Genomic DNA, 16,113 nt, shown 5'->3' with positions numbered 1-16,113 from the left:
TATTTTATAAAATAAACAATTTATCTCGCATTTAAAATTTGTTCATAAAAGTAAACGTGATAATTTCCGACCAAATTTTTGATGACCAGCGTTGACGTGGTAGTATGACGTGACAATTTTAAATCAACCGTTATTAAAACAATTCTATTTTTTAATCATTATTGACTTAAAGTTATCACGTCATATTGACACGTCATACTATCATGACATTGTTCGTCACCGAATATTTGGTCGGAGGTTAACACATGTATTTTTATGAGTATTTTTAAACACTAGGTAAAATGTCTATTTTTTAAAACACATGGTACTCAAATGTCTTTATCTCTATTTTATAATATAACATCCCTCTTCAAACTCAAGATGAAAATATTTAGACAATTTAAGGTTGAAGACGAGATTGTAAAATGTTGATGACATATTTTTCAAGCCTGATAAACTCGTGAGTGTTGAAATATATCAAACATCGGGATGACAATATATTAATTAATAAAGCAACGAAAAATATAGAATTCTATGAGCATTAAATGCTTATATGCAGAACAATTGAAAAAAATGTTACTCGTGTGTATAAATTAATTCAACAACAGGATGATATTGTGTTGACTAAATAAATTACAGAATAATGTAGAATCTTATTGACATAAACTGCTATGGTGAAATAACAACTGAAAAACAGCTTAAATATTACTTGTGATTGTTAATTTGATATTACTCGTGATTGTTGAAATCTATCCAACGATGGTAACAATAATTATCAATAAATAATCTCATATAATTGGATTAAGACCAGTGCAAATATGAGTATGGATGGATAGAGTGAAACATATTAACTAAAATAATCATTGATGTAACAATGAAAGATTAAGATTTTGACGTTCTCAACAACAAGAAAAACAATTATTTGATACCATGTTAGAATAAAGAAAATTGTAATGATATCAAAGCTAATTGAATGAGAATTTGACAAACTAAAATTACTTGTATGATTAAGATTTAAGAACTAATTGTTTTTCTTTTATATTAATATTAGTTGTAGAAATAATTAAAATAAAAACAAACAATTACCATATTATACTTTATTGGGGACTTAAAAAGAGGAAGAGAAACTGGGCCAGGGCAAGTAGGAAGACAGAAAATTCGACCTTTTTGTTTTTTTTCAAAAAAAGGGACCCCTGAAAAAAGGCACATCTTTGGCCATATTTACTATTATTATTTTTAATTTAATTTACTCGAGATGCACTTAGACTCAATAGGAATGGATGACAACAAGACATGTTGAGTTGGCTAATCTTTTAATTATGAATAAATTGTGTGACTAATGTTATCTCACACGTTTAAGAGTTAGTATTATTAATTTGAATTTCAAAAGTTTGATGAAAAAATTGCTCTTTTGTTAAAGAGGGGCAAATATAATATTTTATGTGTGAGTATTTATCTTTACTCTTAAGTATATGAAAAGAACATCAAGAAGAAAATGGGTTCTCCATATTTTGAATATACTATTTATTTTTTTGAGGCACAATTAATAAGGCCATTTCACTTAGACTTTTGAATAAAAAAATCTACAAGAATGAAATCATGATGAACTCCCCATATTGCATATGTTTATTTAACTATGAGTTTACAATTATTTCACCACAATTAAAATTTTGAACCATATTTACATCAACACCAAAAAATGGACTAAAAAAGACAATTTTTTTGAGTTATTCAAAAATGTCACTTTATAAAAGAAGATTCAAATTCAATTGGAATAGTAATAATCATGGGTTCTAGAAAGCTACAAAATATTGGTCAACCAAGCCATTCAACCAATCAAACTTAAAGTGTGTCAATATACACAAACTAGTGATTAATACACAATTCCTCCAACATGATCAATAATACAAAGGCTCGGAGATGCGATTCATTTTTTCGACATTTGAAAGATCACCCGTATGACTGACTCGGATCACAAAGGCCCGGGTCAGTCAACCCGACTCGACCATCGATTCTCCAACTAGAGTTTCTCAAGGATTCACATCACTTTCCCAACCAAATTAAAGATGGTCCAACCCTTCCTTGGACATTGAAGGATATTCCATACAAACCCTCTCATACAAACTAAAATCTAAAAAACAAATACAAAAGAAGAAGGGAAATGTAACTAAAAATAAGCTTCACTTCAAGCTATTTAGTCCTATACTTTTATATCATTTAAATTTTACCTCAAACTTATTTAAACACACTAACTATCCTTAAATTCAAAGCTTATGATATCATTAGAAAAAAATAGTAAATCATTTGTCACATTGCTCCAAAATAAAAATTTTACTCAAAATAAAACATCATATTTATTTTCATTTGTCTATTAAATTTGACCTATTTAAAAATACTTTTTCAATTTAAAAAAATAAATTAAATTGTATTTGAATTCCAACCAAAAACAACATTAATAAATTTATTAATACATATACATTATCTAATTAAATTATATTTCAAAACACCGTCTCATTTAAATCAACATTATAATAATAATACATATGACCATAAAAAATGTTTTCATTTTTTTTTATCAAATTATGTTATGTCTTCTAAACTCAACCCTAACACTAATTTAAAAAAATGTATTTTCACATAAGTTAGTTACTCTATTACTATTATTATTTTAGACATATGACTCATAACTTATACTTGTGAGAATCGAACTCGTAACTTTTGATCTCTTATGAACTATTTTTATCGTTTAACCTATCTAATGGTTTAAATTACTTAATTATAATCACTAAAAAAAAATAACAAGTGTTTACATAAACCCTAAATGTAACAAAAATGGATAAGGGATTCCACGTGTCCAAGTTAGCTGGATGAAATATATATAGCAATAAAAAGATGAAAATAGGGATGGAAGATCTTTACACATATAGGAGGATGATGGCTATGAAGATCAAATCAAAAATCAAAATCCGAGGAAACACAAACCGGATAACACGACCAAACCCATTAAAATTATCCAATGTGAGATCGAAACGTGGCCGTAGGAGACTGTTGCCACGTCTGATTCAAGCAGATCCTACCGTTTTTAGTCGTTAGGACTGACACGTGTATAATTATAATAACACATCCGCAGCTACTACTCCTACTACGTACGTACCACAGCTCCCTCATCATATGATTATTTTTTAAGTTCCAACCGACAACAGTGTGATTATTTATTAGATCTAATCTAAACTTTTTTTTTAATTAATTAATATATTTCCCAATTTCTTAAATCTAACCACAATAATATATATATTCCAAAACCGACCCATTTTCATAACTTATAATCTATCTCAAAAGAACAAGATGCCATTCATATTATTAGGCTTATAACAGTTTCCAAAGCATGTTATAATATTAATTAATTACTCTTAATATTGAGAACAAATGAATATTGGAAAAATAATGCCACTCCAAGATGAACAATTATGTTTGAATGATGGGTATTATATCATGTTTGCTTAGAGTAATAAGATAGTTTAAATATAAAAAGTCTGGCTTAAGAGATTAGATCAAATGTTATTTCAATCAAATATTCTAAATAAATACATATTATAATCATCTACCCAATTTTTTTTTGGTAATATATAATTAATTTTATAACATATATATTAGGTAGATTGAGAAAAAAAAATTATGAACAATAAAAGTTAGACAGTGTTAGGTGTGATTAAATTTAAATCCCTTATAACTCAAAAATATTGTATCACTTTCAATCTCTTCTATCATATCATTTAATTTATTACTCAAAATATTAAAATACTTTATATTTTAAATTATTATTTTTTATTTAATTATTATATATTAATATTTTTTAGTTTTTTTTATATAAAAAAATATATTTAAATAACTCGCACAAGCCTTAAATTGAGTTTATTTATTAAATATAATATATATAAAATTAGCTTTATGCTATTTTATTTATTTATTATTTACATATTGAATAGTTTTAAATCTAATAATTTTTAGATCAAAAATGACAAACTTAATGATTGTTCAATTCTAATTATTTGAATAAATTTAAAGTAATAATTGATTATGATTTTGAGTTAATGATAAATTATTTATTTGATAAGAAACTCAAAGAGTATTAATATATTATACATATTTTTAAATAAATTATGTGATAAAAAAAAGTGAAATAATTTTTTATTAAAACCATATTAGTTGATATATATATATAATCAATCCTACCTTTAGTTTAGTTTTTTTAAACTCAAATACATTTATTAAAATGTATTAAAATTTTAGGTCTTGTTCGTATTAGGTTATTGTAATAACCTAGAGGGGGGAAAATAAATAATAATTGATGATGATTTTGAGATATTGAAAATATTTTTGGTAAAATTATTTAAAGGGTATTAAAAATAATAATAAAATAATAAATAGTAATTTAAAATAGAGGGTATTTTAGTATTTGAGATAATGAATTTAGTGATATGATTGATAAGAGGAGAAGTGAAAAGATGTTTGAGTGAGTTGAGTTATTTAAATAATCCCAACCAACAAGACCTTAGTTGCAGAAGATCAATTCATACACATTTGTTACAAATTATAAATAAAATAAAAAACTAATTATAAGCACCAACAATAAATTGTTATAAAATTAGTTGTCATTTTTTAATTTTTAAAATATTTAACTTTTGCAATTGCTTGCAAAATATTTTTACAAATTTATTATAAATATAAAAAGTATAAAATTTACCCATAAATTCAAAATAATGTTAAAAAATTAGTTGCAAAAATCAACTTTGATTATGGCAAATTGCTGTTATAGTTTGAATAGCAAATTTGATAAATTAAGCCACATTATATATTTCCAATAATTTCTGCAACATTTTTTAGATAGTTACAATAAAAAAAATTGTTACAAAATAATTACAATTGACAAAAATCTGCCATATTTGCAAAATTGACCATCCCTAAAGGTTCTTTCTTTTGTAGTGGACATTACTTAACTAGTATATTGGTAAAATACAATAAATAAAATATAACTAATTTAATGAATATAACTAATTTCATGTTATTATAAATTTATAATGATAAGAGGGTATTACAAACAATACCAAATAATGACAGTATTTGTTATGCATCCCTTGTGGTTATTGATGTCAGATTATCTCCTCATTACCGATAACAATTTAAGTGTTACCTCTAACATAGATTCACATGAGAACTCAATAATACCAACTTGACTATCTTCAAGCTACATGCATAATTTTGGAGAACTCGAACTAAAAAGAAAAGCAAAACCAAACCATCATCGCGTTTGCAATATACGTTTGGGGAACGAGAAGTGATCGGACCACGCATCATGACTTTGTTGTTGTTTAATCAAAGTATTTACTAAAGCCCTAATGACCCATCACTTCCTTTCTCATTTTATGAGATTTCATTCCTTATAAATGAAATTATGAAATTATCACAATGACAATTAAGGTAATTTATCAGGAAAAGACAAAAGGGCTCAGGTATATTCTCACGTTCAACGGGAGTTATGAATCATCGCGATTGCTGGACTAGTCAAGAGTCCACTTAAAGAGCTCTCCCTGTTCAGTCAGATTCTTAGCAAGATAGGGTTCTCTTTTCCTTTTTGTTTGAATCTGAATTTCTTAATAGGGTCAACTTAATTATTCCATGTACTACATCAATGGATGAATCTACAATTTGAAGATGATCCCCAAAAGTTTGAAATAGGTTTGTTTAAAAGGTATACATTTGAGTGATAAATCTCATACCAGTTACAAAACATGTTTTCTTAGACATTGAGATGCACAAGTTATTTTGACTTCATTCCTCTGACACTCTATGAAAAATGGCATCTTGAGGTGTTTGAAGATTTATCATTCCCATTAGGAAGATAGTTTACATGTGGCCTCTTGTCAAGATAATTAATCAGAAACACTTTGGCCTCTGCAATGAAATTTTATGAGTAATTTATTCCATAGAACAGTGGGTGGATTCAATACTTGAGTTGGAAGAGAGTCCATCAGGTGAGAAATGACACATATACCATACTTGAACCAAGGGGTAAAATTAAGAATGGTGAATGGGTTTAATCAAATTAGTTAAACAATAAAGATTACCAGGAGCAAAATTCGAATCAGAATCCATCGTTTGAATTTGCAGGGACCTTGCTGAAATGGACCGTGTTTGAAAACCCATGTCAAATATAACTTACATGTTGTGTAGATGAAAATTAAGGTTTTAATTCCATTTAGGCCATCTAATGGAATCAGATGAGCTCTTCTTCAAATTTGAAGGCCCAGTTCGGCCATTAGAGTCATTCCATATCATCTCCATCTGCAAAATGTGTTTTCATAACTCAATCATTAAGAAAATATAAAATCGTTGGAAGAAGAAGCAAAATTTAACCTCTCCAACAAAAACGGTGTCACCCTCCTTTACACCAAGTTTAGACAGAGACTTGTATACCCCACATGCTTCCAAGACGTGCTGAAATCTTCTTTCTGAATCTATGTAACTGTAATGAAAAGTGCTCAGTTATACAATTATCAATGCAAGTTTAGTAATGAAAAGAGAATCCAACATAAAAAATAAAGGGTTTATGCTTTGTATCATATCATCACAACCAAAAATATGTTATAGGTTCATTCGTAAACACTTTTGCATTAACTTTCTGAAAAAATGCCAATAAATTTCTGGATACAGAAAGATGTGTCTGGCTGAGATACAATGAAAATTGAGAACTCCAACTCTAAAAAGAGCAATATTTGGAAACAATTTTGTATCTTAACATTAATATGATAGTGCTAATAAACCGCCAATTAATTATGGACATCTATCAAAGGTGTAGTTGACTGGGGTACACTAACAATTGAGCAATCTTTTAAGCATATAAGTGATCTGGTTCGGACTAATTTTAGATACACCCCATTACCAAATGGAATCTAATTCGGATCAAAACCCAGTTGAGAAAACCAAATGAAATGGCGTGTTTCTAATTGAAGCCACTAGTGTTTAACCCTTCCAAAGGAGATTTGTGAGTTTTTTTGTCCTTTCTGTTGTAGAGAAAAGCATTACAAGCTAAAGAACAACAACAAGAAAGGGCGAACAAAAATTTCAGTCTTTCTTCAGTTAGATTTTGAAGGTTTTATGGGTATGAGATCAACCTATTTATTGATCTCTTTCAGAGGCAAATAATAAATTTACAAACAAGAAATGAGAATGATTTACCGCCAATTGGTCATTTGAGCAAATCGTTGCAAACCAGAACCAACTACAGTCCAGGTATTGTTGCCTTCATCGCGTGTGATCTCAAACTCGTTAATAGGTGCTGTTCGTTGCTTTTTCACCATCTCAGCCACATGATTCAGATTCACATCTTCAGTACAGCCTGTATGAAGAAGCATTCAAGAAAAGAATTTGGTTAGTTAGTACTGTTGATATTTCAAAGATTCAAGAGACATTAAGATTTTCTATAAAGAAAAGGTAAGACCTTGATTTATATTGGCTTCTTTTTGAGCCAGTATGAGTTCATAAGCTGCAGAGATCACTTCGTGGGTTCCCTTTCCAGTGGCAGCACTCATACAAAAACATCTAATGCCACGTCCTTCAAGATTTTCCTTGAATGATACCCATTTCTCATATGCTTCTGGAAGATCCATTTTGTTATAAGCTACCAAACATGGTTTTTCAGAAAGCTCTGGATTAAACAATTCTAACTCAAGCCGAACTGCATCGTATTCCATTTCTGGCTGTTCAGATGAACCATCAACAACTTGTACCTGGTTTTCATAATGGTTATAAATAAGCAGCAGCACAGTTTGATGACAGTAATGAATATATAGTATCAATGTACCAGAACAGAACATCTTTCTGTGTGACGAAGAAATTCATGGCCTAAACCAAAACCTCGGTGAGCTCCCTCGAGTAAACCTGGCAAATCCGCGACAACCATTGTTCTGTCGTAATCAAATGAAACAACGCCTAGATTTGGAAGTAAAGTGGTGAATGGATAGTTTGCGATTTCAGGTCGAGCTGAGCTGACAACACTGAGAAGTGTACTTTTTCCTGCATTTGGAGCACCGATTATTCCAACATCGGCCACCAGTTTCAATTCCAATTCCAGCCACCTAATTAGAAACAATTTCATCAATTCTGGAATACAATTTGAACATAAATAAGAAAAAAAGGCTCACATTTCTGGACCCTCTTCTCCATTTTCTGCAATTCTGGGTACTCTATTCAACCTAGACTTGAACGCTGTGTTTCCCTTTCCACCTTTTCCACCTGGCAATAACAATGCTTTCTGACCTGGATGCAGAAGCTCCATCAGTACAACGCCGCTTTCACTATCTTCACCGGCGGCCTTAATCACGGTTCCAGGCGGCACCTTTACTATTACATCATCTCCTTTTGCACCGTGCTGTTGGCTTCCCCGGCCGTGCTGACCCCTTTCAGCACGGAAATGGATGCTTTGACGGAAAGGTAGTAAGGAATTTAAGGAGACATCTACTTCAAAGTAGATGCCACCACCTCTTCCTCCATCACCTCCAGAAGGACCACCAAATGGAACGAATTTCTCACGGCGAAATGCGACTACGCCGTTGCCACCATCGCCGGCTTTTACGAAGATCTTTGCCCTGTCGAAACATCTCATCACCGCTGGCACTCCCTTTTCCTTCACAGGCAACTCATCTTCTTCCATTCCATCGAATACATTCTCTGACCCCCCTTGCTGAAGCATTAATTCTTCGTCCTCATCCTCGGAAGCGTCATCGTCGTTATCGGATTCCGAATTCACCTCAAAGACTTCGAATTTCCCGTACCCAAAACTTGAGTTTTCCTCAAATTTACCTCCACCCACTTCGAATTCTCCCATTCTCTGCCCGATTTGCTTCTTTGAAAGAATCTGAAGCGGAGACGACTCAGAAAGCTTAACCTCGGACGATGGTTGTAGAGAGAACTCGGTAGAGTCGATAAAGAAGTCATCTTTCGCAGGGAGCCGGGTGTAGCTCGTGGCATCCCCGCCGGTTCCAGGGGTGACAGGCGTCGGTGGTAGGACACTGACATCCTTCTTCGTTCGAAGCTTGTGAAGTGTCCTGGTCTTTTGTTTGGTGGTGGAGTTCTTCTTATTGTACTGAGGTTTAAGAGGCTTGGGTATAGCTCGTGCCTGTGGAGAGAAATATGAGGATTGGATAGAGAGAGAAATAGAGAAAGCCATTGCCTTTGAGTTTTTTGCCTTCAATATATTTTAATAGTTTTAATTGTTATATAATCAAAATTTTCAAATAATCCCCAATTCATAAAAAAGGGTATCCCTCTTCCCTAGAGAGAGATAGAGAAAGCGCAGCTTCAGTTCAGACCAGATCGAACTCAAATTTGGTACCCCATTTCTACGAAATATGTATAGCGGCTCAAGCGATGGCGAAAGCAACGAATCTTCCGGCCTGAGAAGGATTTCGCCTGCCTCTTCTATGCTATGGGTTCGAAACTTGAAGAGATTTATCGGATCTGGCGCGGGTCTCGGTTCCGAAGCTTTAATGGGTATGTATGTTGGATCCTTCATCACTATCGAAACAGAATTCTCCAGATGTTTCACAATTTAACCATTCTTGACAGGTTACTTTGTAACAAATGTTCTAATCGTTGTTTATCTTAGAATGCTACATGCAATTGAACTGTTTTCAGGGATTTAAGCGTATCAGTCATGTCGGTGGGTAGTTTTTTAGAGATCCTTGTTTCTGTTGATCATTGGACGGGAACAAATATTCTATTTGGCCTTTCTTTTGAAAAATTTACCCATAATCCCCATTCTAAATTTTCCTGTATTTTTCAAGAGTATGAGTTGATTATCATCTAATGCTGTTAAGATATTCTTCATTGAATTTGAATGTGCATTTGCTTCCCATAGATTAACCCCCACCCAACTGAGGTTGTTTTCGTTTAGTTTTATGTAGTTCTTTTGGATAACACTTTTTTTTCTTTTCAAATCAATAGAGCTTGAGACAAAACGGATATTGCTTGACATTTACAAAGAGAAGCAACGAAAGAGTGCTGAAGCTGGCACAATACCAAGCTTCTACAAGAAGGTTCTCTCTTTGCTTCTTATATTGTTATATTGGAGTAGCTGTTTTCTCACTTCTGTATTCCATTGCATTTTGGTTCGGGACAATAGATTACTTGAATGCTCTTTCTTGTTTTTGTCAGTTGCAATTGATATTCCAGTTTTCATGTATAATCTCTTATTCATTTCCTTTGCCTTCTTTCCTCTTTCCAGAAACCTGAAGAAGGTTCTATTAGTCACAGGGTCCAGAGGCTTGCTAAATACCGCTTCCTAAAGGTGCCATCTAGTCGTATTGTCCCTTTTAGCTTTAATTGATTCAGTTTCATCTTATGCTGAATTTCAGCCCCATATTAAAATTTATGTTTCTTAATCATTACGTTGTAAGATTTATGTAACAACCTTTTTCTTATTCTCTTCACATTTATCTGAGTTAACTGATCATGAACATCAATATCATCAGAAACTTAGTCTCGATGCTACAAATGTTGTTTGGCTGAGTATTTTTCTGAATTCTCCAAATTATTGAAAAATTATCCACTTGAAATTGTTTTGGGACTTTTCATAGGGTTGATATGGGTTTTGGGGAAATTACATATTTGTCCTCAATTGCTACCTACAAATCTTGCAATAAATTTGCTTTTCGGGGGAAAAATAGTAACTGCCACAAGGAAATCCAAATTCATATGTGAATCCTGTTATTCTTACCCAAATGGTTATAGGTTGTCGTTTTTTTTCCGAACCCCTTCCAATCTCCCCCAAAAAAACAGTAGTAAAAAAACTCTTAATGCTTTTATAGTTTGTGATAATAACAAGCCCCCAACCTTATTTGACCTGTGCAGAAACAATCAGATATTTTGCTAAATGCTGATGATCTAGATGCCATGTGGGTTTGTTTGAGAGAAAATTGCGTGATCGATGATGCAACTGGTGCTGAAAAGGTTTTAATTCTTCCATTGGAAAATTTCCTTTCACGTTTCTGTTAATCTAATAGAGCTTCTTCCTATCTATTATATATTATATTGCTAAATCATATCTGAACTTGCATCACTCAGATGAATTACGAGGACTTCTGTCACATTGCTTCTGTGTGTACCGAACAAATAGGTCCCAAATGTCGACGATTCTTTAGTCCGTCAAATTTCATGAAGTTTGAGAAAGATGAATCCGGAAGGATTGCCATTCTTCCCTTCTATCTTTATGTTATGCGTACGGTGAGTTTCTTCCCTTCTATCTTTATGTTATGCGTACGGTGAGTTTCTTCCCTTCTATCTGTATGTTATGCGTACGGTGGTGAGTTTTACTGTCTTTCCTCATCAATGCTGAGTTCTATAATTTTTCATTTGTTTATACTTTATTGTGTAAGTGCAATTTGTTTATTTTTTTTTTCCGCATTTTTTGAAGTTCTCACTATTTTGTGACAATAATCAGAAAATAAAATAATTGTCACAATTATTTTGTTTTTGCTCATCAGGTTTCACTTACACAAGCAAGAATTGACATGAGTGAACTCGATGAAGATTCAGATGGTTTCCTTCAACCTCATGTATGGGTCACAATAAAGCATTTCTGTTACAGTTTCTTTCTGGGTCCTAGATATAGAAATGATATTTGATATTCCCTTTCAGGAAATGGAGGCCTACATCAGAGGACTTATACCTAATTTGGCACAATTAAGAGACATGCCTGCTGCATTTATTCAAATGTATTGTCGCATAGCAGCACACAAATTTTTCTTCTTCTGTGATCCTAATAGGCGAGGTTGGTCCAAATCTTAATAATTTTATGTGTGAGAATTCCTGTTTTCTAGTTATTTTGAACAAATTCATGAGAGGAATAGATATGTTAAAAGTTAAAATTGGAGAACCCCACTACTTGGAGAACCTAGTTTTATTTTTAAAGTGAGGAAGTAGTGGGAAGGATACATCCAGTTACTGGGAGGCCTTCCTCCATTCTTGCAATTAAGCTTAAGGGACTTAAGCAATTCATCAAGGATTCTAGGAGAATCAATTTTGGGTTACTTAGCTATAACATTTCTTCAGCTAGTCATGAAATTGATACTATTGACAAGTATGAAGAATGGAGGGATCTCACTGAAGAGGAGTTCTCTAACAAACTTGTGCTCCTTCGAATAAGAGAATTCCTTTGCAAATGAGAAGGAAGCTACGCTAGACAAAAGTCTAGGTGCCTTTGGCTCAAGGAGGGAAACACTCCAACAACAGGTTCTTTCATAATTTTTCCAATACCTGTACAAGACTCAAGCCTAGTTCTATTCTTAGGGTAAACTGGAGTGAGTCTGAAGACCCCATCGAGATTATAAATTCTATTCTCACTTATCATACGGAGCTCCTCACCGAATCTAGAAAATCTTGACCTACGTTTGATGGCATTTGATTCCTACAGCTCTTTTCATTACAAAATGTTTCTATCAAGCGATATTTTTTGGAGAGGAAATTTGGATCGATGTTAAGGATTGTGCGGCTAATAAAGCTCTTAGCCTCGATGCGCTGACATTTGCTTTTATTAAGGAATCTCGAGAGTCGAGACATTATCTATAAGGAGTTCCTTTACCCCTTCAACAATTTCCACGAGACAACTAATTTCTAAATATGTTGGAACTCCATTTTATTCTTCTGGTCAAGAAGATTCAAGAGGCTGAGTAAAAACACTTTAGACCTATGAGCCTACCGTAGTTTCTACAAAATCTTGATGATGGCTAATAAGCTTAAAGTTTACCTCCCAAATCAGATTACTTTTTGTGCAAGATAGGCAAATCATTAATGCAACTCTCATTATTAATTAATATTAATAATTAATCGTTGAACCAAGGTTAATTATTATTATGATGAGTTTTGGAGAAATGAGGGAGTCGATTAATACATAAATTGTTGAACCAAGGTTCTCAATTATTGATAGAGAAGTCACTAAATTTTTCAAAAGCTCAAGAGGCCTAAACTATATGATCCTTTGTCCCCCACTTCTATTCTCTATTGTAACGGACGCTCTCTTCATATATGATCTCACATCTTCTCTTTGAGGATGACCCACCCACCGCCCACGTTGCCTTGGTAAAGCATTGATTGGGAACATCTCATGCCTTAAAAAGATCTTATCATTTTCAAAGCCTATTTAGGTCTCAAACCAAAACTATTTTTTGTAGGAGACACCCATCACTCTCATACTTTTTATGCTGGGCTTCAAAATTGGATATTTTCCTTCAAAGTACCTCGGCCTTTCAGTTGGAGCCAACATCAGATGTAGGGATATTTAGCTCTTTGGAAGAGCAAAACGCTCTGAAATGGAGAGAATATGTGATACTGTTATGGTCCTAAGCAAAATCTCAGGCCCTTCCAACTTATATGATATCCAACTCACGAGGTAGCTCAAATGGCAAAGGTGTTACATAATATCTCAAATGGCGAATGTTTGATTCCACTAGGAACGCCTTGATTTAGAGAGGGTCATGCTAGCCACCATGGGTATAAATCTATGTCACAAAAAAGGATTTTTTTTATATGATTAGTTTATTTCCCATCCGAAAGTTGTAACAAAATAGAATCAGTTATGAGGAACTTTTTTGGAGCAACACCAATTCTTCAAGATTGTCTCATCTTGTTAAATGGAGTACCACAAAAAAACGCTAAATGGACAAAGGTCTTGATATCAAAGACCTTTCTCTATTCAGCACCACATTTCTGAGTGAATGGTTGGAGGTTTCACAAGGATATGACAGTCTTTGGGCCGTTACCTTCACATCAAAGTATGGTCTTTAAGATTTTGAATGAGTGCCACTTTCATGTAGATCCTCTTTGGGAGCGAGCCTTTGAGTCTTTATTGTAAAGTTGTGGCCTATCCTCACCCCTCTTTCTCAGACGGGAATGGAAAGAAGGGTTCATTTTAGAAGGACCCTTGGCTTCCAACTCCACACTTATGAGCTGTTACATTCTTTAGGTTTAGGGTTAGGGTTTTGTAATAGATAAGAGTAGATTAAAGAAGAAGATGAGAAAGGAACGACTTAAGCCCTTAGATGAGAAGTATGGAGAATCTCCATGCCGAGAAGAGTCTAAAACTCTTTTGATATTCATTCATTCTTATTAACTAATATAATAAATTGAAGGGCCTCTTCACTATTTAGAGCCCTTACTGATAACCCTAACCCTATTGACACGGTACCGCTTCTTTTTGGAAGGACCCTTTGGTTTTCCAGCTCCACACTAATAAACTCTTTTCAAGATCTTTATCATGCCTCTATTTGTAAGGAGTTTATTGTGGCATATTTCTACATATGTAACACAAATCACTACGAGCGGGAGGTCACTGTCTCTTGTTTATTGTTTGATGTGGAGAACATGCTTTATAAGCATGCTTTCCCTGGTGATTTATGGTCTTGTTAGTAGTTAAAATTGTTCAAGGTGACCTACCAGGGACCATTCAGCATTTAACCATCTCATTATAAATCTCCTTTTTTGCCAGGTAAATCATGTATAAAGAAGATTTTACTCAGCAATTGTCTTCAGGAACTAATGGAACTGCATCAGGTAAAATTACTTAAAACTCCTTTGAAACTTTCACCCTGAAATTCACTTCTGGTTCCTAAAAGGGACATTGGTTTTATGTTGCTTTTCATATTTTTAGGAAAGTGAGGAGGAAGTCACTGATACCGAACAGGCTGAAAACTGGTTTTCCTTGACTTCTGCTCAAAGGATATGTGGTGTGTTATCTTGGCCTTTCCAATTCTAATTGAACTTTGAGTTTCCCTTACTTTTTATGGGATTTAACAATTACTGTCGCATAGGAAATTAGGATTCTGCAGTTATCTCATTGTGTTACGCACTCAAGAATAGAGACAAATTTATTTGTGCAGATATGTTTCTTGCTCTTGACAAAGACATGAATGGAACATTAAGCAAGGTGGAACTTCGAGAATATGCAGATGGGACTCTCACAGATATATTTGTTGAAAGGGGTACACGCCTCTTTCCAATTCACATAGTGTTTCCAATTGATAGTATCTTAAATGTAGAGTACTTGTCATTGAATTTTTGCAGGGATATCCATACTTATTTGCTAATGCTGTCCTTAGTCCTTATCAATATATATATTTTTTGGGAATAGGAAAATTTTCATTAAAACTGCATTACAAATGATTTATTGGGTAAATTTATTTATTTTTCATTCTCTGCTGCTAACAGCATTTGATGAACATGTTCGCCGTGGAAAAAGTGGAGGTGGTAATGCAAGAGAAATGGATTTTGAAAGTTTCTTGGACTTTGTTTTGGCTCTAGAGAACAAAGACACACCTGAGGGGTTAACCTACTTATTCAGGTGTCTTGATCTTCAAGGTCGTGGATACCTCACAACGGCTGATATTCACACACTTTTCAGGTCAGACTTTTGACAATTGAGACATTACCAATTGAACAATGTTTTCGAATTAATATATTTATTATTATGATGTTGATATACAGAGATGTGCATCATAAATGGATTGAGGGAGGTAACTATGAACTGTGCATAGAAGATGTAAGGGATGAAATATGGGACATGGTGAAACCATCAGATCCTTTGAGAATGACACTGGCTGATCTATTGGGTTGCAAGCAAGGAGGAACCGTAGCCAGCATGCTTATAGATGTGCGTGGCTTTTGGGCTCACGATAACAGGGAGAACCTTCTACAAGAAGAGGAAGAGCCACAAGAAGAATGACAAACTGCATGCTGAGAGTATTATTATTATTAGTTTGTGAAATGTTTTGCGAAAATCTGTATAAAATCTTTTAACATTCAGTGTCCCTCCCTCAGATCTTTATGTGAAGAGGTTTTATTAGAGATCTGTTACTAATCCTGTGAGCCTTATTATGACAGGCTTCATTTAACTAAGAAAAATGATTAAACTTGTTCTGTGCTTGGGAAATCTGTACTTTGTTTACTATCTACCAATGCCTCAAATCTCAATGTTGTTGTTTCTGATGCATGTTCCTAATGAATTTGAATAGGAATATTTTGCTTTGACATCAATTACCCTGAAGGTAAATTCAATGAAAAAGTGTAAGTCAATGACATTATATT

The 16,113-nt window shown here is 33.3% G+C and overlaps 2 protein-coding genes across 2 annotated transcripts; one reads left to right on the top strand and one right to left on the bottom strand.

Moving 5' to 3' along the window:
• Positions 1 to 6,033: 6,033 nt before the first annotated feature.
• On the bottom strand, positions 6,034 to 9,238 carry LOC124922703 (GTP-binding protein OBGC, chloroplastic). Its single transcript, XM_047463417.1, has 6 exons — positions 8,181 to 9,238; positions 7,841 to 8,114; positions 7,478 to 7,766; positions 7,216 to 7,375; positions 6,394 to 6,502; positions 6,034 to 6,321 (listed from the first exon to the last, which is right to left on the bottom strand). Exons 1-6 carry the CDS (start codon positions 9,203 to 9,205, stop codon positions 6,226 to 6,228), a joined length of 1,953 nt encoding a protein of 650 aa, XP_047319373.1. The 5' UTR covers positions 9,206 to 9,238; the 3' UTR covers positions 6,034 to 6,225.
• A 10-nt stretch (positions 9,239 to 9,248) lies between these two features.
• LOC124922704 (probable serine/threonine-protein phosphatase 2A regulatory subunit B'' subunit TON2) lies at positions 9,249 to 15,980 on the top strand. The gene is made up of 12 exons (XM_047463418.1): positions 9,249 to 9,528; positions 9,982 to 10,073; positions 10,262 to 10,324; positions 10,888 to 10,986; positions 11,101 to 11,259; positions 11,520 to 11,591; positions 11,674 to 11,806; positions 14,519 to 14,583; positions 14,681 to 14,756; positions 14,910 to 15,011; positions 15,238 to 15,430; positions 15,514 to 15,980. Exons 1-12 carry the CDS (start codon positions 9,387 to 9,389, stop codon positions 15,749 to 15,751), a joined length of 1,434 nt encoding a protein of 477 aa, XP_047319374.1. The 5' UTR covers positions 9,249 to 9,386; the 3' UTR covers positions 15,752 to 15,980.
• Positions 15,981 to 16,113: the final 133 nt, after the last annotated feature.

This window comes from Impatiens glandulifera, chromosome 1 (assembly GCF_907164915.1).
Source record: "Impatiens glandulifera chromosome 1, dImpGla2.1, whole genome shotgun sequence".
Taxonomy (NCBI): Eukaryota; Viridiplantae; Streptophyta; class Magnoliopsida; order Ericales; family Balsaminaceae; genus Impatiens; species Impatiens glandulifera.
Note: the sequence above shows the minus strand (reverse complement) of the source record. Positions and strands in the feature narration are given on the sequence as shown.

Bases quoted from the DNA above. Each gene is read 5' to 3' on its own strand.
- LOC124922704 (XM_047463418.1), top strand. From the start codon at position 9,387: ATGTATAGCGGCTCAAGCGATGGCGAAAGCAACGAATCTTCCGGCCTG. The intron at 9,529-9,981 runs GTATGTATGTTG...TCAAATCAATAG, and splicing joins CGGTTCCGAAGCTTTAATGG to AGCTTGAGACAAAACGGATA. The intron at 14,584-14,680 runs GTAAAATTACTT...TCATATTTTTAG, and splicing joins AACTAATGGAACTGCATCAG to GAAAGTGAGGAGGAAGTCAC.
- LOC124922703 (XM_047463417.1), bottom strand. From the start codon at position 9,205: ATGGCTTTCTCTATTTCTCTCTCTATCCAATCCTCATATTTCTCTCCA. The intron at 8,115-8,180 runs GTGAGCCTTTTT...GTTTCTAATTAG, and splicing joins GGAGAAGAGGGTCCAGAAAT to GTGGCTGGAATTGGAATTGA. The intron at 7,376-7,477 runs GTCTTACCTTTT...TTCTTCATACAG, and splicing joins AGAAGCCAATATAAATCAAG to GCTGTACTGAAGATGTGAAT.